Here is a 14,888-nt window from a genome sequence, read left to right as displayed (position 1 = left end):
TAATTGGGTTGTTGAATGTGTGTGTGTATATATATATATATATATATATATATATATATATATATATATATATATATATCACAGGTATCTTCTCCTATTCTGTGACTTGCTTTTGTACTCATATCTTTTCTTGAACAGAAGTTATTAAAATAAATACAATATTAATGTCCTCTTTTATTGTTAGTGCTGTTTATATCCTATTTTAGAATATTTGTTTACCCCAATGATGACAAATATTTTCTGTTTTTTTTTTTCCAAGTACTTGTACCAGTTTGCTTTTGTATTTTGATCTTGGGTCTCTCTAAAATTAATTTTTATATATAGTTTGAAGTATGGATCAAAGTTCATTTTTTCCCATACGTGCATCCAATTGATTCAATACCAATGTACAAAAGACCATTTTCCACTGAACGACATTAGCACTTTTTAAAAAATGTTTTATTGATTATGCTGTTACAGTTGTCCCAAATTCTTTTCCCTTTGTTCCCCTCCACCCAGTGACCCCCTCCCTCCAGTTGCCCCCCCCATTGGTTGTGCATATGGTTCTTCTCAACAACTTCCTGTTTATTCCATGCCCTCCTACTATGCTTCTTAATTCCTGGAACATCTCCCTCCATTTCCCCCCTTAGCCGTCCCTGCTGACCTCACCCCATAATGATCCCCATACCTATAATTCTTTTCTCACTCTCGTTGCCTACTTAGTTTGCCTTTGTTTCAGTTCCCTAGCTTCTGTTGTTGGTTGTTGTGATACAGTTTTCATTTTAATATTCCTAGTTTTGATCCTCTTTCTCCCACACAAGTCCCTTTAACATTTCATAGAATAGTGGTTTGGATCTGATGAACTTCAGTTTTACTTTGTCCTGGAAGTACTTTCGCTGCCCTTCTATTCTGAATGACAGCTTCGCTGAATAGAGTAATCATGGTTGTAGGTTTTTGCTTTTCATTACTTTTAATATTTCTTGCCAGTCCCTTCTTGCCTGCAGTTTTTTTTGAGAAAGCAGCTGATAGTCTTATTGGGACCCTTTTGTATGTAATTCTCTTCTTCTCTCTTGCTGCTTTTAAGATTCTCTTTTTATCTTTAAATTTTGACATTTTGATTATAATGTGTCTTCGTGTGGTTCTCCCTGAGTCCAGGTTTTTTGGAACTCTCTATGCTTCCTGGATCTGTAAGTCTATTTCCTTCCCCAAGTTAGGGAAGTTGCGCTTCATTATTTTTTCACATAATTTTTCAATTTCTTGTTCTTCTTCACCTTCTGACAACCCTCTGATTCAGATGTTGGCCCACTTATAGCTGTCCCATAGGTTTCTGAGCCTCTCCACATTTTCCTCACTTTTTGTTTCCTGTTTCTGCACTGGTTGATTGTTTGTTCCTTCGCTATGTTCCAATTGATTTCATCCCTGGTTTTCGTTCCCTAACCACTGGTTTCATATGTGTTTTCATTCATATCAGCAGGACTAGCTTTCCTTCCTTTCTGTCTTGTTTAAGATCTGCTGTTAGGTCTGTAAGCATTTTTATAACCAAAGCTCTGAACTGTGCCTCAGAAAGATTTCCTATCTGCTGCTTCATTAGATTAGATATTTGCTGTCTGGTCAGCTGCATCACTGGGATCTCTATCATGATCTGTGCCATTCTGACAGTTTTGTGTTTACCTTTGCTTCTTGGGTGGGGCTGTCACACCTCCTACGCTATAGGGGGCAGAGCCCTGTGCACTCATCACAACCAGGTGACCCTTCTCACCACGCTGTGATGTTTTCTGTGGGGGTGGGGTTCTAAGATGGATTCCTGCTGTTCACTCTCTGCTGAGAGACCAGGAGCCTCCTCCTCCATCCCCACCCCCTCTGGGCCTCACAGTCCAAGGCAATAAAATCGCAAGCTGATGGATATGGTCTGCATCTGAGGGTGCTCCCCAGGTGCTTCTTGCCTCCCATAAATACAGGTGTCTGCTTACTGCCGTCCCACCACAGTCGCTGCTGCTGCTGCCACCAGCACAACTTGACCTCTCCACCCCGGCTTCGCCCCTCGTACCTGTCTGAACAAGCACCACTTCTTTATAACTTCATACGTTGGACTTCCATTTATTTTCTGGAACTTCTGGTTATTTCTGGTTTTGCAGTAGTTGTATTCCTTCTTAGTTGTCTAGGGAGACAGAGTGTGTCATTCTAGGCCTCCATCTTGGCTGGAAGTCTCCTGTGTGTGTTTGCCTCTGTGTGTCTTAGGTAGAGCTGTCACTCCTATTACATTGTAATGGGTGGAGTCTTAAGGATTCATCAGTACAGGATGACCTGTTTCACCATGTTGTGCCACTGTATGTGAGGGAGGGGTCTGAGAAGGAACAATACCGCTTGCCCAGCACTCACCCATTTTCTATGCACTTTTCCCACTTCTTTATGGGACTGGTGCCTCTCTAGCTGTTTCCCTGGCTGTCTATGCCAGGGTGGATGGGTCTGCAGGCATTCTAGGACTGTGGAGGTCCTTTAAACAGGTGGACTCTGCTCAAAGACTGGCAGTTTCTTCCTCCACCCCACCCTCCACTGGTTTGCACAGTCAAAAGCAAAGAGGCTTGATTTTCTCCAGTTCTGGGACTCTGAGCTGTGTGGTCTGGTGAGAAGGTGGGAACGCTCTCCAGGTCTCCCTCCTGACTTTTTAAAACGTGTAACTGTGCTTTCTGCTGGCCTACTACAGCCACCACTGCTGCCACCACCACACTGCATCCTCTCTGTCCTGGTCCCACCCTCTTACCTGTCTGGAAGAGTATTTCTTCTTTATATTTTTATATGCTGGACTTCATGCAGTTTGATTTTCTGGAACTTCTGGTTGTTTCTAGTTTTGAGGTAGTCGTATTCCTTCTTAGCTGTCGAGGGAGATGCAGCATGTCTGTCTATGCCTCCATCTTGGCCGAAAGTTGCATTAGCACTTTTGTTGTAAATCTTATGACTATACATTAGGTGAGTTTATTTTTGACCTCTCTACTTCATTCCATTGGTCTGTTTTTATCCTTACATCAATGCCAAACTGTCTAAATTATTATCTTTATAATAAATATTGGCTTAATTTGTATTTTTATGTGCATTTTAGAATTTTCTACTCAACTTTTAAAGTTAAAGTATTCCAGAGTTCTGTCCTTGTTTCTCTTCTCTTCTAAACTCATTATTAAGTCTAAAGATTTTAAAATACTATTTGCCAGTGACTTCCAAATTGATGTCTCTGTTCAGATATAGGTCTTTTCCTCTAGATTAGTATATCCAACTGTCTACTTAACATTTTGAACATTATATCCTGATCAAGTTAAAGTCTTATCTTTACCATCACCTCCCCCATATTTTTTCCAGTAACTTCTTTGCCTTCTTACTTAAAAGCAAGCAACTGTAGTCTTCTGGTTGTTTGGGCTAAAAACCTTAAAAGCATGTTTGATTTTCCTCGTCTCTTTGCATTCTTTATGTTATCCATGAGAAAATCTCATTGATTTTACTTTAAAATATGTTCAGAATCTAACCAGTTCTCATCATCCTCATTGTTGTCACTCTAGAATGAGCTGCCATGTCTCCTAGATCACTGCAGCAGTAGTCACTTAAATGGTTATCCTGTTTCCATCCTTTCAGTTATATTCTATTCTTAACACAGCAGCCCATCATTCTTTTTAAAACTTAAGGTATATCATGTTGCTTTTCTGTTTAAATTCTTCTACTAGAGTCTCATTGCACTCATAGTAAAAGCCACAGTATTTAGGATGGCCTACATAATGTTTTATGATATATGACTAGTTATAACCTGTTAACTGTCTGACCTAGTTCTCCTTTCTCACTCTACTCCAGCAATATGGTCTCACTGGTGTTCTTTGTATATGCCAAACAGGTCTATTCTTTTTGCCTAGAATACTCTATACTTGTGTAAGTGCTACATCCTTTAATATTTTTATTTCGTATCATCTACTCAATGAGGCCTATCATGACCACCCTATATAAAATTGCAACCTGCCAACCATCCCTAGTGTATCCTATAGCCAGTCCCATTTATTCAGCTCTATGTTTTTCCTATAAAAATAACCTCTTCTGATATAAGAGGTATGTCCAAAATGTATCTAGCCATGTAAAATGAAAAATAGAGACACTTACTGAACAAGATACAAGATACAAGAAACATTGTACATAGGACAGTGACACCTCAGTCCCCTTCAAATTAAGCACCTTGGTACCTCACAATTCTCCCAGTCACCATCAGATGCTTCATCGTTTTTGCCTGAATCTCATCGATGATCTGAAATGTCTTCCCTTTCAAAGGTGATTTTAGTTTTGGGAAAAGCCAGAAGTCACAGGGCACCAAATCTGGGCTGTAGTGGGGCTGAGTCACCTGGGTGATTTGATATTTCCCAGAAAATTCTGCGTGAGACATGACTCATGAACGGGTGCATTGTCGTGTTGAAGCTGCCAATCACTAGTTGCCCATAGCTGCAGCCTTCTGAACCATCTGAATAGTTTCTGCAGTGGAAATTGTCCTTAACACAAAATTTGATGCAGATACATTGCTCCACTCACTCAGTCATTTTGAATGTGAGGCCACACAGTAGACATGCTCACTCAACAGATCTACTGCCCCCACTGACTAGTACAGTAAAGTCATTGTTCATGCATGTACATTCCAGTCTACTCTCCTCAGCTGCAAGTTTACATCAGTGTTGCACAAACTATTCTCATTATATTAACAATGGCTGGATTTTTTTCTGGACAGACCTCATATACATATATAAATACTTTAATAATTTGTTACTTTTATTGTTTATTATCCCCTTATACTGGTAGATTGTGAGAACCATGAGGACATGGATTTTTCTCTGATTTGTTCACCGATGTATGACAAACACCAATACTTAGCACATAGTTGGCACTCAATAAATATTTATCAAATAAATTGACTCTAGATGTAGGCTTCTCTAACTACACTGTTAGGTAGGAATGTTCTCCCTTAGTGCTAACTTCTTTAGAACCTACCTTAACAAGTTAGATGAGTAAATATTTTTAAAATTATGGTTTTCTCTAGGTGACAAAGGTGAAACCTGCTTCAACTGTATTGGAACTGGTATTTCAGGGCCTCCAGGTCAACCTGGTTTGCCAGGTCTTCCAGGTCCTCCGGGTAAGCAATCCTGCCTCAGGGACACCTTTAAAAATATTTTTTGACTAGCTTTTAGTGAGTGTTAAGCTTTAGAATAATGCTAGTTTCTTATTTTGTAACTAATCTCTCATATTAATATATAAATATGAAATGTATCTGTGTTATGAAATAAGTTGTGCTCTTTTTTCTAATATCTGAAGCTACCAGCAGTTTCTGCTAAGGAATTTTGAGCCCTGGCTGGTGTGGCTCAGTGGACTGAGTCCAGCCTGCAAACCAAAGTGTCACCAGTACCATTCCCAATCAGGGCACAGGCCAGGTCCCCAGTTGTGGATGCATGAGAGGCAACCACACATTGATATTTCTCTCCCTCTCTTTCTCTTCTCCTTCCCCTCTCTCTAAAAATAAATAAAATCTTTTATAAAATAAGACATTTTGACAATATTAGTACAGGAAAAATATCTTCCTTATTTTCTATATAGTGAGGAAAATCACTTATGCAGTGTCAGACTTCTTTCTTCCAGAAAACTGGATGGGGGGTTTCCAATGCCTGGCCCCTGAACATATTTTCCAGTGGCAGAGCTTCTAGTCATTGCTTATGTATCCTATGTTGTCATGAAGGAATGAGACTTCTGCTGGAGTTTGTTAACCAACTGCCAATATTTCTCTTTCTTTATATTACTTCTTTCCTGTTTCCAATCAAAACATTTGATATCCATCTGACCCACAAGTCATCTTTTACTGAACTGCCTCTTGGGAAATCTCAATATTATATTATCTTGAAATCACACTTCACATCTATGTTAGGGCTTAGAATAGACACCAAATCTCTTACCTTTCTGTCTAGTGTGTCTTCCAAGGAAACCAATTCATTTTGCACTTGGAAATAGATTGTTCGCAAGTCTTATAGCTGCCACTGGAAGTTAATAATCTAGCCTTATAACTCCAATCTAGAGATTCTCAAACTTGGCAGTGCATCAGAATTACCTGGAAGGCTTATTAAAACCCAGATTTCTAGGTCCCAACCCCAATTTTTCTGATTTAGTATATCTGGGATGAGGGGTCCAAGAATTAGCCTTTCTAACAAGTACTCAGGTGATGCTGATGCAGCTGGTTCAGGAACCAATTTGGAGAATGACTGCTTTAGTAATATTTTCTGTAGTGTTTGAGAAGCAAACATTTCTCATAAACCCAATTTTAGGGAGTGATAAACCAAAGAAATACTGGTAAGGATCTAGGAAAATTGTTTAAATCAGAACAAAGAAAGATATGCAGACCTTGTCCTTGTGAACAGTTAAAGGAACCTCTGTGCACAGTTCTTGGTAGCTGTGAGCTCTTGAGATGATTTGGAGTTGAAACTACATGAGACTACAATATTGTATGTAACATGAAGTGTTAGACTTACCTAAAAGGAAGGACAATTTCTTCATTTTTAGAGCATAAAATCAGTAAACAAAAATGTGACTCATTAATGGGATTGAATTGGGTTCTTATTTTAAAACGACTTCCTGACTTGCTTATTTTTATATGTTTTGTCAGGGGTTCAACTTCAAACCTCACATTATTGTGTGTGTGTGTGTGTGTGTGTGTGTGTGTGTGTGTGTGTGTGTTTATCTTAGGATCTCTTGGTTTTCCTGGACAGAAGGGTGAAAAAGGACATGCTGGTACAGCCGGTACCAAAGGACTAACAGTAAGTAAGTTTTCAGGATATAAAACAAAAAAAGTTGAAGAAATCCATTTACATTTTGATTTTCACTTGTGGATATATATTTTAAATTTTTTGGTTTTCTATTTAATTTGATTTATTTGATTCCTTGAATCTCCCTGACTCACATGGCTCTTTTGATTCATAGCTTTTTACAATAGATGTTATGGGTGGGTTGATGGGGTAAAATGGAGAGAGGAGAGTTTTTGAAAAGGAAGAAGTGATTTTCTCTTTCTTTTTCCTTCTTCAGGGCATACCAGGATCCCCCGGTGCTCCAGGCTTTCCTGGACCTAAAGGAGAACCTGGAAGTATCCTTGATTTTCCAGGAATGAAGGGTGACAAAGGAGAGCTGGGTTTCCCTGGACCTCCAGGTCTTCCTGGTTTACCTGGTACCCCTGGACAAGATGGACTGCCAGGGCTACCGGGCCCCAAAGGAGAACCCGTGAGTTGGTTTGATATTCTTGGTTTTCTAATGTCAAAATGTTACTTAGGGATGTTTCCTAGGAAGTGCCTGTTGCTGGCATGAATACCTAATCAGTTCTTAAAGAAAATGATTAACATATAGAAATGGTACATTGTTATTGACTGTGTAGGGTTTCTTTACCACTCTTTTCTCTCAGTTGTTTTATAAATTCCTTCTTTTTAATCCATTTCTGTACTAAGTAATATTGGCTATGAATTTCTGGGTAAAAGGTTAAGATACTGTGGGTCAGTGTAAGGTTCCTTTCCTCTTACCCCACATATCCTTGTCTGGGTTTATTTAGACATAATGGCAGAAGTCTAATTTGGTTTTAATATAGAGTAAGATTAGAGATTAGTGTGAGTGGATGACCATGTTACATGTGCCATGGAACCTAAAGGTTGAACACAAATGAATATTGTCTTATTTTATGTACAACACACAGTCCAGAATATTTAAGTGGAAGGCTATATTTATATAAAATATTAGCTAGACTATGAACTTCTTTACTGATACTAGAATATAAACTTCATTAGGGCAGATTTTTTGTCTATTTTTATTCTTTGTAACACCAGCACCTGACACATAGTAGGAACTCAAAAATATGTGTTGAAGAAATGAATAAGTGGACTTGTCACACATACCATTCCGTAATAACACATATTTATACAGCTTTTAAGAACTATCTGTGGCTGAATCATTTCTCTAGTTGTATTTAGTAATTTCAACCTGCAGAGAACTGTTATATCTATGTTTCTGTATTTAACTTTTCCCTTTTCAGGGTGGACTTGCTTTTAAGGGTGAAAGAGGTCCCCCTGGGAACCCAGGTTTGCCAGGTCTCCCAGGAAATAGGGGGCCTATGGGACCTCTTGGTATTGGTCCTCCAGGCCCCATAGGTGAAAAAGGCATACAAGGTTTGGCAGGAAATCCAGGTCAGCCAGGAATACCAGGTGAGTTTACTACAGTTGTTTTGTTTTTAATTTTGTGATTAAAAGCAGAAATGTATTATCTTTGGCCACTCTTGGCTTCCCTTCATGAGAGATATGTTTCCATGGACATTATATTTGGGCTTTTCAGAGCTCCTTAGCAGGGGAACACAATATGTGTGCTTTTTATGGGAGGTTACCTCTTTAAATTTTTTCTGAATATATTTATTTTGTGGTTTTTGTTTTGAAGTACATGATAAATGATGCAAAGTTTAACAAATAATTATATTGGAGAAACACATGTAACTGCCACACACATCAGGTAACAGAACATTGCTAGCATCCTAGAAACCCCCAAATTCCTCTCTGTCCTTTCCTGACCATAATGTCTCTCCATTTCTCCAAGAGTAACCACTGCCCTGACTTTTGCATAATTTTCTTCCATTTACCACCTAGTGTTATCACCTAGATATCCACTCCTAAACAGAATACTTTAAGCTTCTTTATGAACTTCGTATTAATTGAATCATATGTATTCTTTATGTTAATTCTGTATATAGCTATAGTATATTCATTTTCATTGCTGTTTAGTATCATATTGTGTGTATGCATGTATCAAAGGTACTTTATAGTTCAGGCCTATTCTGAATAATGCTTCTATGTACATTCTTGTATATATACCCTACTGTACATATGCACACACTTCTCTGCAACAAGAATCAGTAAACTACAGCCCGTGGAATAAAATTGACTGGCCTCTTTTTGTCATGAATGGGAGTTTTATTTCCACACAACTATTCACAGTTGACTGTGGTTGGTTTTGCACTACAACCGCAGTATTGAGCATATGTGACAGAGATCATGGTGGCCCACAAATCATAAAATATTCACTGTCTGGTTCTTTACAGAAAAAAATTTGCCAGTCCCTGGACTAGGGTATATATTTAAGATTAGCGTTTTCAAGGCATAGAATAGATGCATCTTAAGTTTTACTGCATAATTCCAAACTATATCCAGAGCAATTGTACCAACTTATACTCCCACCAGAAGCATTGGGGACTTCTTATTGTTCTATACCCTCATAAACATTTTGTATTGTCAGACTTTTATATTTTTGCCAAACTGTTCAAGTGTGGTATATCTCATGGCAGTTTTATTTTACATTTATCTAATTACACCTCTTCATATGTCTGCTGACTATTTTCATTTCCTTTTATGAAATGCCTATTCAAGTGCTTTGACCGTTTTTCTATCGGTTTGAATCTTTTTCTTATTGACTTAGATGATTATATATCATATATATATATATGTGTATATATATATATATATATATATATATATATACACACAGACACACATTATACAGGGTGGAGCAAAAGTAAGTTTATAGTTGTTCATATGGAAAATAATATAGTAATTAATAAATAATAATACAGGAATAAGCTCTGTGTTTCACATACTCACAACTGTAAACTTACTTTTGCCCACCCTGTATATTCTATTGTATTAGTTCTTTCTTAGCTATTTATTTTGCAAAATTTTCACTCACTATGGCTTGCCATTTTTACTCTCTTTATGGTCTTTAATGAATAAAAATCAGTTTGAATGTAGTTTGATTTTTTTGAAGTTTCTTTTGATTTACATTTAAAAAATTATAAATGCCATCTTCAATCATGGAACCATCTTAGCATCACCATTTTTTTCTTTAATTATTTGTTTATCTTTATTGTATTTTTTTTTCATTACCATTTAGTCCTCTTAGCTTTTATTTTTTTCCCAGCTTTTCTTTATTGATTATATTGTTACAATAGTTCCAATTTTCTCCCCTTTACTCCCCTCCACCCAGCATCTCCCTCCCCCAGCAATCCCCACCCAAGTCCATACCCATGGTTCGTACAAAATAACTATCCCTCCCTCTCAGATATTAAGACTCTTTGTAATCTTGTAAAGGACAATGGGCGAAGGTCTCAAGCTCCTCTAGCTGCTTCAAGCTGGACATGGTCGTCGTCCTACCTACCCTTGGGTCCAGAAATCCCTAATAATAGTGGGGGTGTGGGGGGGAGGGTGGCCTTCCCACATGGGGAAGGATCGTGCAGACTCCAGGTCAGTTGGCTGTCCCCGGTCAACGGCGTGCTTGCTTTAACAGGCTGGCATCCTTGTTGTGTTCGGTCAAGTTGTGATGTAGCTGCCTTTTCTGTCTCTCCGTGTTTATAAGACTTCTTTCCAGCTAGTGTTCGGTTGGTTATTCCAGATGATTTCTCCAAAATTAAGTTGTAAATCCAGACTGGTCCTGGGAGGAGGTTAGTGTAGCTTCCACTTACTCCTCCGCCATCTTGGATCTCCTAGTCCTCTTAGCTTTTAAAGTTATCATCTACTTTTTCTTTTTTGAAATTTCATCCTCCTGTTTGGTATCTTCCTTGAATATATAATCTGGGATTGTTTTTCTTATAGATTTTTGTTAAATTGTATTTTTGAAAGATTATGCTATCTTTATTTTGTTTTTAATTAAAAGAGATCTTTAGTCAAAAGAACACTTACTATTGATTTCCTTTTGTTCTTAGGTCCTAAAGGTGATCCAGGTCAGACCATAACCCAGCCAGGGAAGCCTGGCCTGCCTGGTATTCCAGGCAGGGATGGTGAAGTAGGTCCACCGGGTATGTGAGCAATTTATTTGACCACATTTTCAACAATTACTGGTTTCTTTATTTAAAAGTTTCCCTTTCAAAAAACTGTTGCTTCTCTCCCTAGGTGACCCTGGACTCCCAGGCCAGCCAGGCTTGCCAGGAATACCAGGGAGCAAAGGAGAGCGAGGTATTCCTGGAATTGGGCTTCCTGGACCACCTGGTCCCAAAGGTATGTAGGGTTGGGTAGCAGGCAGTGTAGGTTAGCTGGTTAGTATGACATTATTTCTTGATATAGTTCATTCAACAAATAAAATATATTAATTGTACTCTATTTCTATGTACTATAAAGAGTCTAAATGAAAAGTCACAGCATGAATACACTGTAATTTCATTTTCTGTATCTAAAATAGTCCAGACAAGAAAATAAATGATATTTAAGCTATAAAAATCACAGTAATTATTATCTCTTGTGTTCATTGTTGTATTTTCAGGGCTTAGGACAGTTCCTGGAATGTAGTCAGCACTTAATAGATATTTGTTAAATAAGTGGATTATATTAAACAGAAAACAGATTTATTACACACATGTTACCAAATAATGTTTTGTTCTAAATAATATTTTCTTGATGTCCTCAAATTTGTAAAACCTACTGCTTCAGTTCTGCTTTATTACTCACAAAATTTATTCTCATGATCATCAAAAATGTGGATTGGGGAGGGAGAAGATGGCGGTGGAGTAGGTATCAGTGATATCTGCTTGCTCCTATTGCGGAAAGGCTTAAAGTACAAACACAGAGATGAGTGAGTGAGTGTGAATTTCGGACAATGCAAGCAGAGAAGGGAGTGGAAGAGCTGAGTGGAAAGGGGCAAAAGACTCGCCCATGCTCTCAAGGGGAGTCACTGGGCCTGCTGAGCCCGGTACAACTACTGCACCCCAGAGGGGCAGCTGCAGACTGGCAGCAGTGTTGCCTGCTTGCCCCTACCATGGAAAGGTTTAAAGTACAAACACAGAGACAAGTGAGTGAGTGTGAATTTTGGACAGTGTGAGCAGGGAAGGGAGTCCAAGAGCGGAGTGGAAAGGGGCAAAAGACTCGCCCATGCTCTCAAGGGGAGCCGCTGGGCCCACCAGCCCAGTCACTGGGCCCACCGAGCCCAGCGCTGCTGCTGCACCACACTGCACCGCACCCCAGAGGGGCAGCTGCAGACCAGCTCACTGACCCGTATCTGCCTGGAAACAGCTGTTTGCCATAGACGCTGGGACCAGCATAATCCCAGAGGGAGACAATAGGAAGGTTTCCTTGAAACAGCCAGAGGTGCGGGAGGACAGCAAGTGGCCCAGACTGTGGGAAGCTGTGTGAACTGAGTCTGGGTGGGGAACCCCTGGATTGGCAGGTCAGAGCCAGGGGCCCCACATCCTGGGCGTCCACATCGCGGCACCACTGAACAGAAAGGAGTGGAGCTGGGCGAGAAAAGCTGCAACAGAAACACAGCTCGGTGGGGGTCCCAGGTGGGCCGGCAGTGTGCACAGACAAACGCTGAGACACTATCAGCCAGGGACAGACACAGCCCGGTGCTGTGGCTTGGAGCATAGGGACTTCTTGGGAGGAGGAGTGAAGACAGGACCCAAGGCTGGGCGAGCACTAGGAACATGCACACTGGCTTGCCAACAAAACGGCGTTGCTAGAGAAGCCTGAGGACTGCTGGAGGGCGCCACAGGACAAGTGGGGAAAGAACCAACTCTGCGGCTCACAGCAGATAGTTACAACAGGTCCCTGAGGGAGAGAAAAGCAGCCACAGAAACCAGCCAGAGCTCCTCACAGCCAGCCAACCAGGAAAAAATTTGAAACACATGGAAATTTGACCACGTGTGGATCCAGAAAAAGAAGACTACACACAAAGGCTGAACTGAGTAAAAACTTTCTTTTAAATTTAAATTTTAATTCTTTTTAATATAATTTTTTTCTTTAAATTATCTCTTTAATCTGTTTCATACCATCTCTCCCTCCCATCCTTCATCTTTAATTTTTGTTTGTTTGTCTGTTTTGTTCATCCTCCCTTTCACACTAAATATATAGCATATAGCTACTCTACAAATCTAATACTATACACTACCACTTTCTTACTGTATCCTGCATTCTTCCCTCTCTCTTTTTTTAATATTAACATACAATGTAAATATTACTTACTGTCTTGCATAGTCTTAACACTACATGCTACCATTATTACTCTATCACCCACCTTTCAAAGATCATCTTTTTCTTCATTTAAAACAACTTTTATCCATTTCTCCTATAGTATAATAGCCCTAACCTCTTTACATTTATATTAATACTGGCTCATTTGATGCCGATACTGGGATAGAGGGTGGAGGATATCTATGAGGGTGTGGGTTTCTTGCCTGGGCTGTGTGTTTATGTTTTTAACAGCATCTCCACAAAAGAACTCAAGACAAGGTGGGCAGAGTGACTCTCAATCCACTAGCCAGAGAGAAGGTCCCACCAAAGAGCATCTGAAATATAACCAGACAGCATAAACAAATGACATAAAGGGTACCCCAAGAACATCAGGCTCAGGAGATCAAAGAGACTGCACCACTGAAACCCCCAGATCTCCTATAAAGAGTCTCATACCTCAAAGGAGGAAAATCAAAGCAGACAAATCCAAAAAACAAAAACAAACAAGAAGAATCCAACATGGGGACTGATCTCCAAAATATATAAAGAGCTTATATGACTAAACATCAAGAAAACAGACAACCCAATTACAAAATGGGCAAAGGACCTGAACAAACACTTCTCTGAAGAGGACATACAGAAGGTCCATAGACACATGAAAAAAATGCTGAACATCACTAGCCATGAGAGAGATGCAAATAAAAAGCACCTGTCAGAATGAGCATCATCAACAAATCAACAAAAAACAAGTGCTGGTGTGGATGTGGAGAAACGGGAACCCTACTGCACTGTTCGTGGAAATGCGGACTTGTACAGCCACTGTGCAAAACAGTATGGAATTACCTCAGAAAACTAAAGATGGAACTGCCTTTTGAACCAGTGATTCCACTGCTAGGATTATACCCGAAAAATCCGAAAACCCTAATTCAAAAGAACTTATGCACCCCTATGTTCATAGCAGCACTGTTTACAATAGCTACATGCTGGAAACAGCCTAAGTGCCCATCTGTAGATGAGTGGATTAAAAAACTGTGGTACATATACACAGTAGAATACTATGTATCAGAAAAAAAGAAGAAACTCCTGCCATTTGTGACAACATGGATGGAACTAGAGAGAACTATGCTTAGTGAAATAAGCCAGGCAAAGAAAGAAAAATGCCATATGTTATCACCGAATACAGGAAACTAAGGAACAACACAAATAAATGAACTAAGTAGAAAAAGGAACAGGATAACAGTTATTAGGGAGGAGGGGGGAGGGGAGAGGGAGAGAAGGGAGAATCAGTAATGGAAGGGTTTAATCAAAAAACATTTATAAATGACTCATGGACATGGACAATGGGGGGGAATATGAATGTGGGAGAAAGGGTGGGCTGGGGGGAACAATGGGGGAAAAATGGGACAACTGTAATTGAAAAACAAAAAAATAAAATTAAAAAAAATAAGAAGAATGTGCATTGGTCTGAGAATAGTAGTAAATATGTCCTTACTCATTTATACTAAATGACTTAGGTATCAGATATGATTTTTTCATGCATATATGTGTATAATATCTGCAATTGTTTTTTAGCTCATTTGCAGTATTATATGGTAGACCTTTTATTACACTACATTTAGATGTAAGCAGATGAAAATATTTTCTGCATTTTTTGTGTGAGATTCATTCCTTACGTTCAGTTTTACCTCATAATAGTCCTCACTCCCCTTTAGAAGAGCATATTTTCCACACATTTTAGCTCTACATGAAAATGATAAGGACCATAAGGTGACTGAGAAGGAATATCTAGTCTCTGTAAGGCTTGATCCTAAGTAGTCATCTAAAATGTCATTGCAATTTTAACATCATACTGTAGTTATTAAGCCTTAGTGGATAGGGTAAAATTGTTGGTTTGAG

General features: G+C 39.2%; 1 protein-coding gene across 1 annotated transcript in view; it reads left to right on the top strand.

Moving 5' to 3' along the window:
* Positions 1-14,888, top strand: part of COL4A5 (collagen type IV alpha 5 chain) — a 375,000-nt gene that overhangs the window by 250,468 nt on the left and 109,644 nt on the right. Inside the window, exons 22-27 of the mRNA XM_090265360.1 lie at positions 5,036-5,128; positions 6,724-6,794; positions 7,060-7,251; positions 8,051-8,219; positions 10,757-10,849; positions 10,944-11,048. Of these exons, the coding sequence (XP_090121486.1) occupies positions 5,036-5,128; positions 6,724-6,794; positions 7,060-7,251; positions 8,051-8,219; positions 10,757-10,849; positions 10,944-11,048 (723 nt within the window). The remainder of the gene's footprint in view (positions 1-5,035; positions 5,129-6,723; positions 6,795-7,059; positions 7,252-8,050; positions 8,220-10,756; positions 10,850-10,943; positions 11,049-14,888) is intronic.

Source organism: Furipterus horrens, unplaced genomic scaffold, assembly GCF_987537825.1.
Source record: "Furipterus horrens unplaced genomic scaffold, mFurHor1.1.pri manual_scaffold_17, whole genome shotgun sequence".
NCBI classification, from domain to species: domain Eukaryota; kingdom Metazoa; phylum Chordata; class Mammalia; order Chiroptera; family Furipteridae; genus Furipterus; species Furipterus horrens.
The sequence above is the reverse complement of the archived record's forward strand: the minus strand, read 5'-3'. Positions and strand labels throughout refer to the sequence as shown.